Genomic DNA, 17,026 nt, shown 5'->3' with positions numbered 1-17,026 from the left:
GTTTTCAGCTTTATTTGAGATGTAGTTGACATATTAAAATTATGTATTTTTAAGGTGTACAATATGATAATTGGATATATGTATATATCGTGAAATGATTTCCACAATAAGGTTAGTTAACACATCTATCACCTTACATAATTACAATGTGTGTGTGTGTGTGTGTGTGTGTGTGTGTGTGTGTGTGTGTGTCTGTGTGGTAATAACATCTAAGATCTATTCTCTTAGCAATTTTCAAAGACATAATACAGTACTGTTAACTATAATAACTATGCTGTGTATTCTATCCCCGGAACTTATTCATCTTATCACTGCAAGTTTGTACCCTTGACTAACATCTCCCCATTTCCCCCAGGCCCAGACCCAGGCAACCACCATTCTACTTTCTGTTTCTAGGAGTTTGGCTTTTTTTTTTTTAGATTCTATGTATATGTGAGATCATACAGTATTTGTCTTTCTCTGACTTGTTTCACTTAGGATAATGACCTCACCATACACCCATGTTGTCACAAATGGCAAGTTTTCCTTCTTTTTAATGGCTAAATAATACTCCATTGGATATAAACACACCACATATTTTTTTTATCCATCCTTCTGATGATGGACACTTAGGTTAGTTCCATGTCTTAGCTATTGTGAATAATGCTCTGAGGCATTTCATTTCCTCTGAGTGATTTCATTTCCTTTGGATTCACACTCAGAAGTAGGATTGCTGAATCATCTGGTAGTTCTATTTTTAATTTTTTGGGAGACTTCCATACTGTTTTTCATCATGGCTGTTCAAATAATATTTTTGGAAAAAGTAATCCTAAGCATAGGCCCTGAAGGGATACATAGACAACAAAATGCTTTCTGTTCTTAAGGGCATGTAGAAAAACTCTAGAAGTATTTATTACAACAATCATTCTTGCTTTTTCACAAGAAAGTGTCCTCTTAGACAGACTTGGTGTTATGCAAGATGAATCCTATTTATGAGATGATGAATAAACTTATATTGAAGACAATCTCAGTAGGAGCCCCAGTAATTTAGAATTCTTTCTTGGAGCAAAGAGATACATAATGCAAGGGAAAACCAAGTTGATTTACTCAATTTTTCGAGATATACCAATGTAACTTCCTGTTTAAGTGTCTAACAACAATAAGCCAAGGTGGCAATAATAGTCAGGGGACATTTAATGAAGCTAAAATTCTTTAGGGCTTCCTACCTAGTTCTGTACTAATCATTTAGCTAAAGTGTCAATGTTTTTTTTTTTTCGTTTGAATAACCAGGAACCAAAAGTACTATAAGCAGGCCTTTAATTGTGATTTCTAATTCAAAGCATAAGAATTTTGCTTCTTTAGCGCATATCTCAACTTGTAATACCTGATAGACATATTACGAGTTTACTCCTGAGTTTTCAAGAATGGAGGAAATTCTTAATTACTTACTCTTTTAGTAAGAAAAAGTTTCCTGTGAGAATCCTTCCTCTCACCACATCATTAAACCCTTCTCGCCTGGTTGCAGCATACATGGCTTCAGTAGACACATCAATGTCACACCTGTGACCTGAAAACAAAACAGAGGTAAACATCATTTGAAAAGGAAGTCAAGTTCTGGCTGAAAAGCAAGCGTAGATTCACATTTGTGACCAATACTAAACTTTTGGAAGACTGTCCTTAGTGGCTCCTCTTCTTTATCTGCCTTGTGCCTACCAGTCAGGGATCAAGTCGAGAGGAGAAAATAACCAACAGGGAAACATCATTTGTTCACTCCCTTATCCATCCATCCATCCATCCATCCATCCAACTACTGAACTCCTGCCATGTGCCAGGCACTACATTTGACAGACTGAGAATACAAAGATAAGATACTGTTTCTTTAAAATATCCACAGTTCAGAAAGGGAAGCCAAACATACGGAGATATGTACAAGGAATACGGTAAGCAGAAGGTTAAATGACAAAGGCAAGAGGATTCACTGGTTTAGTTGTCTAAATCATTAACATTATCTTGGGGAATAAGTTTCTTATTCCTACAAGTAAAACTGTCAAATATTTGAGGCAACTATTTTAAAAAACCCTGGGGCGCCTGGGTGGCGCAGTCAGTTAAGCGTCCGACTTCAGCCAGGTCACGATCTCGCGGTCCGTGAGTTCGAGCCCCGCGTCGGACTCTGGGCTGATGGCTCAGAGCCTGGAGCCTGTTTCCGATTCTGTGTCTCCCTCTCTCTCTGCCCCTCCCCCGTTCATGCTCTGTCTCTCTCTGTCCCAAAGATAAATAAACGTTGAAAAAAAAAAAAAAAAAAACCCAGACACAGCCATCTTACCATATTCTAGCCCGTCAAATCTTGCCATATTTGATGCCACTTCTGATGTACACAATACATGGTAGCAGACAATTGAATAACTGGTGTGGGGCAGGGACACTTCAATTACTTTCGCCCCCTCAGACTCAAAGAGGTTAGCAGCTTTGGACCAAAAAGATCGCACTTCACTTGATAATTCTGGTACGAGATATTCCTTATTGGAGAAAGTCAAGATACAGAAATTAGAACATCTGTACACATGGTTTTATAAAAATATGTTCTTCGGGACCTTTGGCAATACATTAGAAAATCTAATTGAATTCCTGATAGGTAGCTAGAAAGACTGAACTAATTTAGGTGTGTTTATGGCATGGCAAGCACTGTACTAGTTATTTATAAGCTGGATATGACAATATTAAAGATTAGAGAACTAGTTGGAGAAGCTTTATTTGCTAAATGTTCATTAGGTCTGTACTCTTTTCTAAATCTTTCAAAGAAGGCATAGCTATGATCTTAACTGAAAATTTTAAAGAAAGTATTTCTCTCAACTTGGTGTCAACTTGGGGACAATTTTATCCCCTTTCTCTCAACCAGGGGACATTTGGTAATGTCTGCAGACATTTTTGTTTGTAGGGTTATGCTGTGGTGGGTACCTCTAAGGGTAAAAGCCAATAATGTTGCTAAATGCATAATGTTACAATGCATAAGACAGTGTCCCACAACAAAAAATTATCCAAAAAATTATTGGTAAGCTTAAAATTAAAATATTTTTTAAAGGTCAATAATTTAATGTATTTACTTTGATATATGAATTACTCAATTGCTACTGTAATACAATAGTAAAGGCTTAATAAATGTTACCTTCTTTACTATAATTATTAGTATTGTATTTATTAAGATTTTACTATGTAAGGAATGGTTCTGGGCTATGTCCTTTACATTAGGAATTAGCAGACTATGGCCTATGAGCCAGATATAACTTGCTAGATATATTTTTTTATGTTTTTTTTAATTTTATTTTTGAGAGAGAAAAATAAGAGGGAAGGGCGGAGAGAGAAGGGGAAAGGATGCAAAGTGGGTTCTGTGCTGAGAGCCCAATGCAGAGCTTGAACTCACGAACCGTGAGATCATACCCGACCCGAAGTCAGATGCTTAACTGACTGAACCACCCGAGCACCCCGCCAGGTATTTTTGAAAATAAAGTTTTATTAGAGCACAGCCACACTCTTTCATTTACATATGGTCTATGGCTGCTTTCACACTACAGTGGCAGAGTTAAATAGTTACAATACAGACTGCATGGCCCACAAAGCCTCAAATGTTTACTAACTGACCCTTTACAGAAAAAGTTAATAGACCCCTGCTTAGCATCATTATTTAGTTTTTTTTTATTGAGGTATAACTGATACACAACATTATGAGTTTTATTGTTTGATTCAATATTTGTATATGTTGAGAAATGATCACCACAATAAGTCTAAGTTAATACCTGTCACAATACAGTTAAAGAATTTTTTTTCCCTTGTGATAAGAACCTTAAGATCTATTCGCATAGTAATTTTCAAATAAGCAGTATGGTATTACTAACTATAGTCACCATGCTGTATATTATATCCCAACGATGTTACCAAATTGAAACCTTACTACTCTCTGAGATCAAAAATGTTATCCCCATTTTGTAGATCAGGAAATTGAGCTTAGATTAAGTCACGTGCTCAGGTTACATAGCTAACAAAAGTGGCATAAGCAGGATTCAACCCCAACCAGTCTGTTGCCTAGGCCTGGGCTCTGTATTTGACCTGACAGTATTTCTGTGAACTAATGAAAGGGAAGAGATACCTTCGGAATTCCAATACATAGTTTGCTCACATCTGTCAAGCTGGAAAGCATAAATGGTTTACCAGGATCTTGTATTGTGGTAGAATCTTTGGGGTCATGCCCAGCCAGCACACCTGTGAGGAAAAATACTTAGGAATGCCAGACATATTGTTTTTACAGTGAAATTTATAATGTTTTAAAATTCTATGGAATCATACAAATACCCAACACAGTTGCTGCATCATCCACACATCTGGTTAAGATTCCAGGCACATCCATGGAATTCACCAGGGGAATGAGACCATGACGAGAAACTAAGCCATAGCTTGGTTTGAAACCAACAATCCCACAGTGGGCAGCTGGATTTCTGGTCGATCCTCCTGTATCTGATCCTAAAGCCCTGGAATTTAAATGGAATTTTCTTTAGAAAAATGATGTATCTCTAATTATATCTGGAATCTGTTTTTAAGTGTATACTTTTCAACTTTACTTGCCCCTGGTTACACAAAAGTAAGACACAACTGTCTCAGAGAATTTCTAAAACGTAGAAAAATATGAAGAAGAAACAAAATATTCTACCACCTGAGGCAAACACTGTTAACATTTTGGCATATTAACTTCAAGACTTTTTAAAAATGCATTTTTCTTTCATAGTTCAGGTCATTCTGTAATTACAAGTTGCCATCTCTTTTTTGCTTATCAGGAGTCTTTTGCTACATCACTAAAATTACTGACAAGTTAAAATATGTATAATGTTCTATCCTATCAATTGGCGATTCCCGGGATTTTAAAGCCCATTCTCCTATCAATATGTATACATATCTTTTACCTTCCTTTCATGGCAGTTATCCAGTATGTTTTCACAAACTAAACACACCACTCCCAGAAATTCATATACAGAACCTTCCGCTACCTCATTTAGAATCATAGATAGAAATGTACTTTAATTTAAACATTTATGTTGTTGCCAATTACGGTAATAACTGCATAATAAATTACTTCATAATAAACACCTTTATACATAAATCTTTGCCTATACGTCTGAATATGTTTTAGGCTGGCTTCCAAGAAGTAGAGTTAATGAGCCATAGGGCCTGTTATTCTAAGTTTTTAATCTATATCGTCAAATGACTTGTCAGAGGGCTTCTGCCAATTTATATTCCCAACTGCAGTGAATCAGATTCGGTCTCATGTTTCATCATCATCACTGAGTACCAGAAGTTCTTAAAATGTGGTTAATCTGAAAAACCAAAAAGCTTTGTTAAGTGCATTTTTTAATAATTTTTCATATTTGTATTTGCATTACTGAACTATGAAGGGTCCGTTTCTTTGCCCAGTTACCTCCAAAGTACATGTTTTTCTTATGAAAAACAAAAGCAAAAACTAATCTTGAGAACATTACGCTAAGCGAAACAGATCAGTTATGAAAGTGCAAATACTGAATAATTTCACTTACATCAGGTACCTAGAGTCTTCAAGTTCATAGAGACAGAAAGTAAAACAGTGATTGCCAGGGGCTGGGAGGACGGGCACATGGGAAGCTGTTGTTTAATGGGTACTAAGGTTCAGTTCTGCAAATTAAACAAGGTCTGGAGACTGGCTGCACAATGACATGAATGTATTTAATGCTAAACTGTACGCTTAAAAATGGTTAAGATGGGGGAGGAGGAGTGCCTGGATGGCTCAGTCTGTTAAGCAACTGACTCTTGATCTCAGCTCAGGTCTTAATCTCAGGGTCATGAGTTCAAGCCCTGCATTAGGCTCCACACTGGGTATGGAGCCTACTTAAAAAAAGGTTAAGATGGTAAATTTTATTTTTTTTTTAATTTATAAAAAATTTTTTTGTAATATTTATTTTTGAGAGAGAGACAGAGTGTGAATAAGGGAGGGGCACAGAGAGAGGGAGACACAGAATCCGAAGCAGGCTCTAGGCTCTGAGCTATCAGCACAGAGCCTGATGTGGGGATCGAACCCATGAACCACGAAATCATGACCTGAGCTAAAGTCAGATGTTTACTGACTGAGCCACCAGGTGCCCCAAGATGATAAATTTTAGGTTATGTATGTTTTCCCCTAATTAAACATTTTTTAAAACTTTATTTCAGGGGAAAAAAGGTTTTTCTGATGTATGCGCCAACTAAAAAAATTAAGTATTATATAAGTATATTGTATATAAAGTGAAATTTCTCTTATAATCACTGCCTCCATAATAACCCTGTTAATCAATTTTGATATAGTTATCCAGACACTTCTATGCACGTAACATATATACATATGTAATGACTGCTTTTAACAGAAAGGTCATACTATATATACTATTCTGCAACTTGTTTTGCACTTAACAGTGTATCTTTGATATCCTTCCATGACACTCTAGCTTATTCCTTTTAGTGGCTGTGTAATACGCCAAGAACTTTCCTGTTTTTAAAACTATTATAAAAGAAGCAAATCAAAAGGGGGAAAAACAAAGCAGAACACTTGATAGTTTGGGACCCATTCAGTCTGGAGTTACTTTGGGTCTGTGCTTCTGCTGAATATACCCAGAAAAAAGCTTTGAGCTGCACAAGACTACTAGGCCCTTGAGCTCTACAGAAAATGCAGATGAAATTGTCTTTCTTAACAAGTCCATATGAGCTACAAAATCAGGCTGTTGCTTTAACAATTTCTAAAAGGACACGTTTTCTTATTAGGATTCACTGACGGCTGTGTAAAAGTAAAACCTACATTTCCATAGGAATTATGTGTCAAAATGCCATCTTCTCAGAGCACATTCAGAAAGATGAACATTAAGTAGGGTGATGAAGATAGAAAAAAAAAAGCACCTAATCTTCCAGTCCTAACTTGTCAGAACTCTCATTAATATTAATGCAGTGCTCTAAAATTCCACAGAGATAAAATGAAATGGTTTTACTTGTAAATAAGATTTTAGAGAAACTAAAAACAAAACAAAACAAAACAAAACAAAAAACCCCTGAAGATTCTAAATCTCCATAGCTCTAAAAAAATATAAATAATTTACTGGTTGCAACGTCTGTGAAAGAGCTTCATTTCAGTGGATAATTAAGGAGAAATAAAATACGTATAGTACTACTAAAGAAACACATTCCATTTTATACTGAAACAGATAAATAACAGTGAAATCTATTTAGTCTTCTTTAGGTGGTTAAAAAATGCTTTACAAATGAGACTTAAAACATAGAGCATGATGGGTGGATTCTTCCCAAATACAAACTATGACAGTTGAACAAATCAGCTCCTAACAAACTTGAAAAAAACTTTAGTGATTCAGTGGTAGATTTATGAAAACACTATTTTAAATATCCTATTGATACATATTAGGAGCATTTCCCCCACCCACCCCCCCCTTTTTTAAACAAAAGCCAGATTTAGCTGAAGGATAAACCATAATTAACAGCTCAGCACCACTCAGCCAAAGCCACAGTATATTAGTCCCTAAATATTTGTACAATCAGTGAGCAGACACCCAAATAAATTATTTTAGAAGTGAAATTTAATTACACTATCTGGTTTATTCTGCAAGATCCATAAAAGCATGTTTTTAAGAGAACCAGATACTATAGAGGAAGAGTTTATTTTTTTTAATTTTTTTTTTTTAACGTTTATTTATTTTTGAGACAGGGAGAGACAGAGCATGAACAGGGGAGGGTCAGAGAGAGGGAGACACAGAATCTGAAGCAGGCTCCAGGCTCTGAGTTGTCAGCACAGAGCCTGACGTGGGGCTAGAACTCACAGACCGTGAGATCATGATCTGAGCCGAAGTTGGCCGCTTAACTGACTGAGCCACCCAGGCGCCCCATAGAGGAAGAGTTTAAATACCTAAAATTCAAGTTATATGTATAAAATACATGTTAAGTATACTGAACAGTTGAACGCACTTATGAGATATAATGTTGATATATCGATCATAAATAAGTCGAGCATAAATAAGTCACTAAAAAGAAATGAAAACGGCACGGTATGAACTACTCTGTTGTTGGACTGTAAGTATGGTTTATGACTGTGTTTTGATGGGCTCTACAATACAGACAGAAAAAAGCATCTTACGCGAAACACGTGAAGGCTGATACTGCCGCCGCACTCCCACCCGAGCTTCCTCCAGTTATAAGCCAATTCGAATCCTCATTCTCACCATGGGGCTTCTGCTTCCTCTTTTCTCTATATTGTTTCGAGTAACTCCAGGGGTTTTTAACTGGGCCAAATACACCATCTGTGCTTCCAGATCTGAGATGAAGTGAAGCAAGATATCTTAATGAAACTTTGGTTCTTTATATGAAGATTTCACCTCCTGATCATATTATTTACTTCTAACACTGTATAATCCACTGGAACTTGAATTGGAAAAGGCAAGAAGCCTGCTTAGATGTAGCTTTCATTAATTAGATGGTTGAGGAGGTGGACGATGGGAAGTAAGAGCGTGTGGGAGAGAGAAAACTAGTCTGTTAAGAAGATTTTTATCCCAGTTGATTATCCAATTCAGCTTATGATGATTTCCCTTGTAAATCCAGGTGTTCCAGGTGAAGAGGGTCACAAACATTCAAAGAGTTAAACAGGAAGTCCTCTGAAGGATTCCCTCTATAACCAGACGTGTTAAGACAAGCATAGTTGAAAATTAGTAACTTATTTAAAAAGTTTTGAAATAATTTCAATCTTACAGGCAAACTGCAAAAATAGAAATTATATGAAAATAACTTTATACCCTTTACCCAGCTTCACTTATTGTTAAAAAGCCACCCAATTTGATTTGTGTGACTGACACACGTTGTGTGTAACATGTACAAATCATTTCTCCCCCCACAAACCACATAAAGGTAAATTATATATATCATGGCCCTTTACTCCTAAATATTTTAGTTATGTATTCAGTGTGCATTTCCTAACACTAGGGGTGTTCCCTTATGCGGTCACAGTAGCCAATCTCAGTAAATTTAACATCCACACAATGCTTTTTATCTAACGTACTGTATGTAATCCAGTTTGGTCAGCTGATCCAGTAATGTCCTCTGCAGCATTTCCCCCTCCTAGTAAGGGATAGATTCTAACATCAGGTACTGCATTTAGGTATCATGGTCTCATTAGCCCCTTTTTGTACTTTTTAAATCATTTGCTAGCCAATGGGCATGGAGTTATTTCTAGTTTTTGGCAATGATGAATAAAGCCACAATAAATATTGTACTGAAAGACCCTGGCCATTGCTTTCATGTCAATATACCTCTTCATCTCTTGACTAAATAGCAGGACTGAGATTGTTGGATCCTATGCTGTTTAACTTTATGAGAAACTGCCAGACTATTTTCCAAAATGGCTATACCATTTTGCATTTCCTACCAGGATTGCATGAGAAACCCAATTGCGCTGCATCCTCGTCAGCACTTGATATTGTCATTTTTTTTTAAAATTTTTTTTTTCAACGTTTATTTATTTTTGGGACAGAGAGAGACAGAGCATGAACGGGGGAGGGGCAGAGAGAGAGGGAGACACAGAATCGGAAACAGGCTCCAGGCTCTGAGCCATCAGCCCAGAGCCCAACGCGGGGCTCGAACTCACGGACCGCGAGATCGTGACCTGGCTGAAATCGGACGCTTAACCGACTGCGCCACCCAGGCACCCGATATTGTCATTTTTAAACCATTCTGAAAGATGTATCTCCTTGTGGTTTTAATTTGCATTTCCTTAATGACTAACCATGTTCAGTATTGTTTTCATGTGTTTATTGCCAACTATATGTCTGGTTTGATGAAATGTCTGCTTACATATTTTTACCCCTCCCCCCTTTTAAATTGGGTTGTTTTCTGATTTTTGAGTTGGGAAAGCTTCTGTATATACTGGATACCAGTTCTTTCTCAGATATATGTTTTGCAAATATTTTCTCCCAGGCTGTGGCTTATTTTTTCATGTGTTAACAGTGTATTTCAAAGTATAGAAGTTCCTAATTTTAGAGAAGTACAGTCTATCAGTTTTTTATTTTATGGATTGTACTTTATGTGTCCCATCTAAGAAATTTTTGCCTAACTCATGGTCACAAAGATTTTTCTCCTGCATTTTCTTCTATAAGGTTTAAGTTTTACTTTCTTTAGGCTCTTTTAATCTGGAATATTTTCACAGCATTTCTTTGTCTTTTATGATATTCATATTTTTATAGAATGTTTCTCATTTCAGACTTATCTTCTGATTCCCTGTGATTAGTTTCAGGTTTAACATTCTCAGCTGGAATACTGCATAGGTGATGGTGTGTTCTTCTCAGGGAATCACATCTAGAGGTACAATGATGTCCACTTATTCTCACTGACGATGTTCATTTTGATCAGCTGTTCAAGGCAATGTCCTAATGACCTATGTTCAAGTTTACTCCTGTGGCTTAATTCAACATATATTTACTGAGTGCCAAGAGATAACACCGTAAATAAGAGAGTCAAAGACTCTGCTTCTATGAAACAATGCTTTGGTGAAACACTGAATGTTTTCACTCCAAAATCAGGAACAAAGAAAGGATATCTGCTCTTATTACTTCTACTCAGTATTGTACTGAAGTCTTAACCAACACAAAAAAGAAAGAGAAATAAGAAGAAATAAAACTGTCTGTATTTGCAGATGACATGATCATCCACATAAAATATACCAAAGAATCTACAAAGATCAACTAGAACTAATAAGAGAACTTAGCAAGGGAGTGGGATACAAGCTCAATACAGAGAAATCAATTATATTTCTATATACTAACAATAAACAATTAGAAATGGAAAAAATACCATTTTTCTATAGCATTAAAAAAATGAAATACTCGGGAATGAATCAAACACATTATGTACAAGATTTATATGCAGAAAATCATAAAAACACTGCTGAGAAAAATTAAAAATCTAATAAAGGGATAGAAATAAAGTGTTCAAGGATCAGAAGACACATATTAAGATGTCAATTCTCCCCATCTGACCTATAAATTCAACACAATCATGATCAAAATCCAATTAAGCTTTACAGAAATCAGCAAACTGATTCTAAAACTTATATGGAAATGCAAAGCACCTAGCATATGTAAAATGATTTTGAAAAAGTTAAAGGACTCTTATTACCTAATTTCAAGGTTTACTATAAAGCTATAGTATCAGGATAACGTGATATGAAAGTAAACCGAGACAAAGATGAAGGAAATACAAGAGAAGAAAATTTCAATTTTACTTACCCCATTGCAAACTCATCTAAATTAGTTTTTCCCATCAGGACAGCTCCCTGATCCAACAACCTCTGAACTACTGTAGCATTATAAGGTGGTACATAACCTGAAAAAAATCAGTTATTTTTGTTGTAGGAGAAAAAAACATGAACATGTAAATCACATGCAAGAAACAAGATTTTAAATTGCAACTAAGCTGTCCATATTGACATGTGTTAATTATTTCTAATTTGAGTTGTAGGTAGTACTTTCTTCCCGAGGTTAGTTAATTTTAATTTTTCTACTGCTAATTTCTACATTTTCCAAAGATAGTCGGCATATTCACTATTTTTATCATCTAAAAACATAGACTATAACAGTTCATACTACTAAATACTGAATAATAGAGATGTACCCAATTCATCCGAAACTAATAGCACATCATTATTTTGCTCATTGTACTTGAAATGCTACATCACACAGTAATTTTTATCTATTTCCAGTCACACATAGATCTCTATTCTCATTTAAATTTCATCTAGTGTGTATTCCAGAACAATTAACAATAATATAGCCTTAGAGGAACCTGTGGCATATTCCCCAGAGACTTTCTTTTAGGGTATAGCACTGTGAATAAGCTTTTTCTAGTTCTTTTTCTTTCTAGGATCCCAGAAATCTTGATAAACATGTTTCCTTTTGACCTACTAAACTGTAAAGAACAAAATTAAGCATCACTATATGCAAGTAAGTATAGTGACATAAAAGATGGAAGACTCAGGAAACACAAAACAACTAGACAATAGGTGCTAATCCTCACAGAGAGGGGTAATGACAGGCTCTTATTCCCATATTATCAATGAGTGGGAGTCAGAGGTCACTTAGTGTGTATTTGGTGGTCAGTTATTGAGTCTTCCTAAGTGGGATTTCTAAAATTTCCTAAATAGGATACATCCAATAAGCTGGCCTACCTCTCAGGAATAGTTGTGCATTCTGAAAGAGCCGATAGTAAAAATACACCAGCATAAGTATTTCTTTTGCAAATATAACTGGTCTCAGAATACCTTGGTGCTTTAGTATCTTACCTTTTATTTAAACTGAAAAACTAGTTTTATAAAACTACTAATGCTCTGGTCAATCAAACTTTACCTTTCAGCATGTTTGATGCACATGTTGTCTCAATGCCTGATGTGCTAAAGTTGTCTTTTACTGCAACAGGAATTCCATCTAAAGCCCCGAGGGAGTGACCTGCATCAAAAAGCCAAAAGAACAGGAGCTATACATCGAGTTCAGGATATAAAGACACATTAATACTAGTTATTATGGTAACTATTAGTTTTTGGTAAAGATACTTCTTCATAAATCCAGTTTATGTTAGAAACTATTCCAGTTGGGCATTATAAAGCATCACATATCCATTAGCCTTATTTTTATTATACCTCATGGCAAATTCTTTAAATAAGGGTATGTTTTATGTGAAAAGCCTCGCTTGCCAAATGGAGACTGCTACATCCAATTAAATTGTTTCTCTAGGGATATACCAATTAAGTATAATTCACAGTAATTTACCTTTCTTGTATCTTTTCTCTGATTCTTCAGCTTGCTTTAAGGCCACCTCTTCTGATATAGTAATGTAAGCATTTAGAAACTTGGTCTTCTTGATGAGGGAGAGACATTTTTGACAGAGCTCTACTGGAGTAATTTGGCCTTGTTTCAGCGCTGCAGAAACCTATAATGTATACAATTCAAAAACCCTTTACCGAGCCTGCAGAAGTTTCAAGTATTATACTGAGTAGGTAGATAGAATGGGGAAATATACAATTTTGAAGTGAAGCTTGGATTCAAAACCAAGAGAACGCTATACCTAGGTGGTGTACTGAATGAGGGTAACACATCGGTTAGCTTGGGTATGGGTTGGGGGACACGACGTTCATTGCCCTAGCGGAGGGCTGTTTCCAAGTCAGGTTTGTACCAACAAGAGCAGTGGTTTAGGTAAGCCATCCTGTCTAGTAGCAGTGGAGGCCTGGGGTGGGTGGAGCATGGGTTAGGGTAGATCGTGCAGAGAGTAGTTTAGCTGCAACACACACAACCCAGAGTGAAAAAAAAGAAAGAAAGAAAGAAACTGACTGGAGAAGGCCCTGCAGGGGCTTATGGCTTTAGGTAAGATCTTTATAACTATTGTAGAATTCAAGTCAGAGCCACTACAAATGGAGAGAATGTTTATAAAATATGGGTTCAAAAGCAAACTGAGAGGAAACTTCTCTGAAATCCTGGCTGGGGTGCATTAGGAAGGCTAGTAAAAGAAGTGTTAAAATAAACTGCGTTACAAATGACAGAACCTAGATGTTTACAGTAAAGCCTGAAGTGATGACTATTTAATACTTCCTGTAGGAAGTAGTAAGTATTTACTAATTAGATAAAAGGAATGAATTATAAGTCAAAGAAGACACACCGCAGCTTTGGAGATTATATGAAAAGAGTTGGGATGGGAGCTCAGAGAGAAGGAAGATGGGCGAAGGAGTGATATTTATTATTAACCAAGAGCCAGACATAGGTGCTTTACATGCATTATTACTTCACTTAACCCTATAACAACCACATAAGTTGTGTATTATTAACCTCATTTCACAAATGAAGACTGAAGCTCAGAGAGGTTAGTGATTTGTCCAAAGCCACATAGTAGTATAGGGGAGAAGTAACTTCATAATACAAGCTCCTTCACCATCTCTCTCTACATGAGTGCAAGCTTAGTTTGTCTTCCAAGTTGACTGTATTTTCAGGTGTCCTACATCCATCAAGCAACAGGAGTTTGCATTTGAGGGGAAAATCTGCAAATCATCTGCTCTCATCTGTTGAATAAATCATCAAAGCAGCGGTATTCTTAGGGCTGAGCTTAAGATTAGAAACGCAGTGGGAACAGGCCACTGAGAGGACTGATGCACAAGAGGAGGAAAGCACTGCCGACAGGTGGCTGAGGCAGTGACTCAGGGAGGGGCGGGGGCAGGCGGGCCAAATTGTAAGAATGACAAAAATTATGTCTCACTGTCTTCTTGCCTCCCCTCAAGTCTCCTAATGCCTACTATCCTCAGATGCTTTGTGACTTGCCAACTGGTACAAGAATACAAGAGAAACCCGTTTCAGTTGTGGTTACAAGGGCAAGAAATGAGATTGTCTAGAAGCACTCATCTGAAATGCTGCTGATCTTCATTAGGACCATTTTTAGGAAATCCAGATTTGAGAAAATGAAAAAGAGAATTGGAGAAGAGAAATGAAAACAAAGATGCTAATTAACTAGAATGACCTGAGCATAAGGAGTGTGAAAATATAAACAGTGCAGCTTCCCTGGGACAAAATTGAAGGGGTCATATCTGAATATGAGATAAAATCGACCATAAAAGTTTTTGTTAAAAAAACCAAATTTGTTTTCCCTGGCACTTCTTTTCTCTAATAGAAAATAGGTGTTTCCTTGAGGCCACTGCTTCTCCTGCAGCTTTCTCAAGAGATGACTGTTTTATTAATTTTTTTCTTAAAAAAATTTTTTTTAATGTTTATTTTTGATAGATTGCGAGCAGGGGAGGGGCAGAGAGAGAGGGAGACACAGAATCCAAAGCAGGCTCCAGGCTCCCGAGCTGTCAGGACAGAGCCCAACGTGGGGCTTGAACTCATGGACTGCTGGCGCATGATGTGAGCTGAAGTCAGATGCTCAACCCACTAAGCCACCCAGGTGCCCCAAGAGATGACTGTTTTAGCTTCTACCTACCGTGGACCAGAGTCCAGAGGGGGAGGGGAGAGTGTGCAGGTAAGTATCCTCCTCATTCTTCAATGCCTTCCTCTTCCCTCTTCACTCAAAAATCCCAGGTCATCTGAAGTACAGGACTTGGAGGAGTTTTTATCGCTCTTCCTGGGGTGTGAAGCTACTGTCTGCCTGGTACCCCTTTTCATTCATCAAAGATTTTAGCACTTAGCTCCCTTTAGTCTACTTTACAGTGGCTCCTGTTGTTATTCTTGTTGACTTCAGGCTTCAAGTAATGTACACTGAAACCCGGCCTCTCAGTTCAACCTCATTTCTGGCAAACTCTTCCTTCACCTTGCTCAGGTCATCAACTCGTCCCAGATGACATCATTACCAAGATATGTATAACCTCCAAAACCTCAATTCTAGTTATCCTCCAACTCCTGTCCGTCCAGCTCATTCGCCCAACCATCCACACGGTCAGCCAAAAAACGGGGACCTCAGTCCCACAGCTGCAAAGAAATCGAGTCTGCCAACAACCAATGAGGTTGAAGGAGGAACCTTGAGCTTCAGATGAAACCACAGTCCTGGCCCACCCCTTGATTTCAGCCTTGTGAGACTCTTGTGAGCAGAGAACCCAGCTACTCCATTCCTGGACTCCTGACCCACAAAACTGTGAGATGATAATAAGATTATTTTAACCCAAAAAGTTTATACTAATTTGTTAGGCAGCAATAAAAAACAATACACCTTCTTAGAAAAAATAAGCGATCTTCCTCAGGAGTCACTCTTCTTAGAAACTAGGGGGAGAGAGAATTCTAAATACATATAATTTAGCAAATTTGTCCCTGTAACAAAATTAATGTTAACAATAGCACTTAATGCTAGGCATCATCCTAGATGCTTTATAGATGCTTTATATTTCTTTCTTTCTTTTTTTTTTTTTAAGGTTTATTTTTTTAGGGGCACCTGGGAGGCTCAGTCAGTTAAGCATCCAACTCAATTTCAGCTCAGGTCATGACCTCATGGTTTGGGAGACTGAACACTATGAGTGCGGAGATTCTGCTCGGGATTCTCTCTCTCTCTCTCTCTCTCTCTCTCTCTCTCTGCCCCTCCCTCGGTCGTGCTTACCCCTTTTTCTGTCTCAAATAAATAAACATTAAAAAATATTTACTTTTTAAATTTTAATTTAATTTTTTAATGTTTATTTTTTGAGAAAGAGAAAGAGATAGAGACAGCACGCGAGCAGGGGAGGGGCAGGGAGAGAGGGAGAAACAGATTCTGAAGCAGGCTCCAGGCTCTGAGCTATCAGCACAGAGCCTGACGCGGGGCTCAAACTCACAAACTGTGGGATCATGACTGGAGCTGAAGTCAGATGCTTAACGGACTGAGCCACCCAGGTGCCCCAGTTTTAAGTTAATTTTAATTCCAGTATAGTTAGCACAGCATTATATTAGTTTCAGGTATAAAATATAATGACTCAACAATTCCATACATCAGCGGGTGCTCATCACAGCAAGAGCATCACCTATTTCCCACATCCTCCCACCCATCAATGATTTGTATTTCATTTAATCTTTATATCCACTCTGAGGGGCTGATATTATTGCCTCCATTTTACAGATAAAAAATTAAAGTTCCTGCGTGAGGTCACAAAGCTGGAAAGTAGACTGGGGATTCAACCAAGGCCTGCTGTTGTTTCCAAAGCCCACACTCTGGACCACTATACTACTAACTTTACAGACAGCATCAGAAGTTCACTTAGAAAAAGAACTGTCTTTCAAAAATAATTGTCTTAATAAATGCTGAAGGTATAGGAGAGTCCTTGAGGCCGGAGTGTCCAGTTGACTGGTACCCATTAATACATTCCATTCATGTTTTTGTCTCCAATGTTCCAAGAAATTGTATCAAGATCACTAGCAACCTCCACATTCCTAAATCCAGCAGTCACTGCTCAGTCATAATTGTATACAGTATTTCTCAGCAGCATTCAACTTAAGAGAGCACTCTCTTCTTGAAGCTCTTT

At 37.3% G+C, this 17,026-nt stretch overlaps 2 protein-coding genes across 3 annotated transcripts in view; one reads left to right on the top strand and one right to left on the bottom strand.

Annotated features, from left to right (window-relative positions):
- QRSL1 (glutaminyl-tRNA amidotransferase subunit QRSL1) overlaps window positions 1–17,026 on the bottom strand; it is a 33,001-nt gene that overhangs the window by 11,354 nt on the left and 4,621 nt on the right. Inside the window, exons 2-9 of one of the 2 annotated variants that reach the window (XM_040474290.1) lie at window positions 12,837–12,996; window positions 12,417–12,515; window positions 11,301–11,397; window positions 8,165–8,341; window positions 4,324–4,499; window positions 4,121–4,233; window positions 2,303–2,495; window positions 1,429–1,546 (exon numbers count right to left, since the gene is read on the bottom strand). In XM_040474290.1, the coding sequence (XP_040330224.1) occupies window positions 1,429–1,546; window positions 2,303–2,495; window positions 4,121–4,233; window positions 4,324–4,499; window positions 8,165–8,341; window positions 11,301–11,397; window positions 12,417–12,515; window positions 12,837–12,996 (1,133 nt within the window). The remainder of the gene's footprint in view (window positions 1–1,428; window positions 1,547–2,302; window positions 2,496–4,120; window positions 4,234–4,323; window positions 4,500–8,164; window positions 8,342–11,300; window positions 11,398–12,416; window positions 12,516–12,836; window positions 12,997–17,026) is intronic. The other variant, XM_040474291.1, reaches the window with a different exon arrangement.
- RTN4IP1 (reticulon 4 interacting protein 1) overlaps window positions 15,048–17,026 on the top strand; it is a 56,976-nt gene continuing 54,997 nt past the window's right edge. Inside the window, exon 1 of the mRNA XM_040474293.1 lies at window positions 15,048–15,066. The gene's annotated coding sequence lies outside the window, so the exon portion shown is untranslated. The remainder of the gene's footprint in view (window positions 15,067–17,026) is intronic.

This window comes from Herpailurus yagouaroundi, unplaced genomic scaffold, assembly GCF_014898765.1.
Source record: "Herpailurus yagouaroundi ecotype Mexico unplaced genomic scaffold, PumYag 139, whole genome shotgun sequence".
Taxonomy (NCBI): domain Eukaryota; kingdom Metazoa; phylum Chordata; class Mammalia; order Carnivora; family Felidae; genus Herpailurus; species Herpailurus yagouaroundi.
Note: the sequence above shows the minus strand (reverse complement) of the source record. Positions and strands in the feature narration are given on the sequence as shown.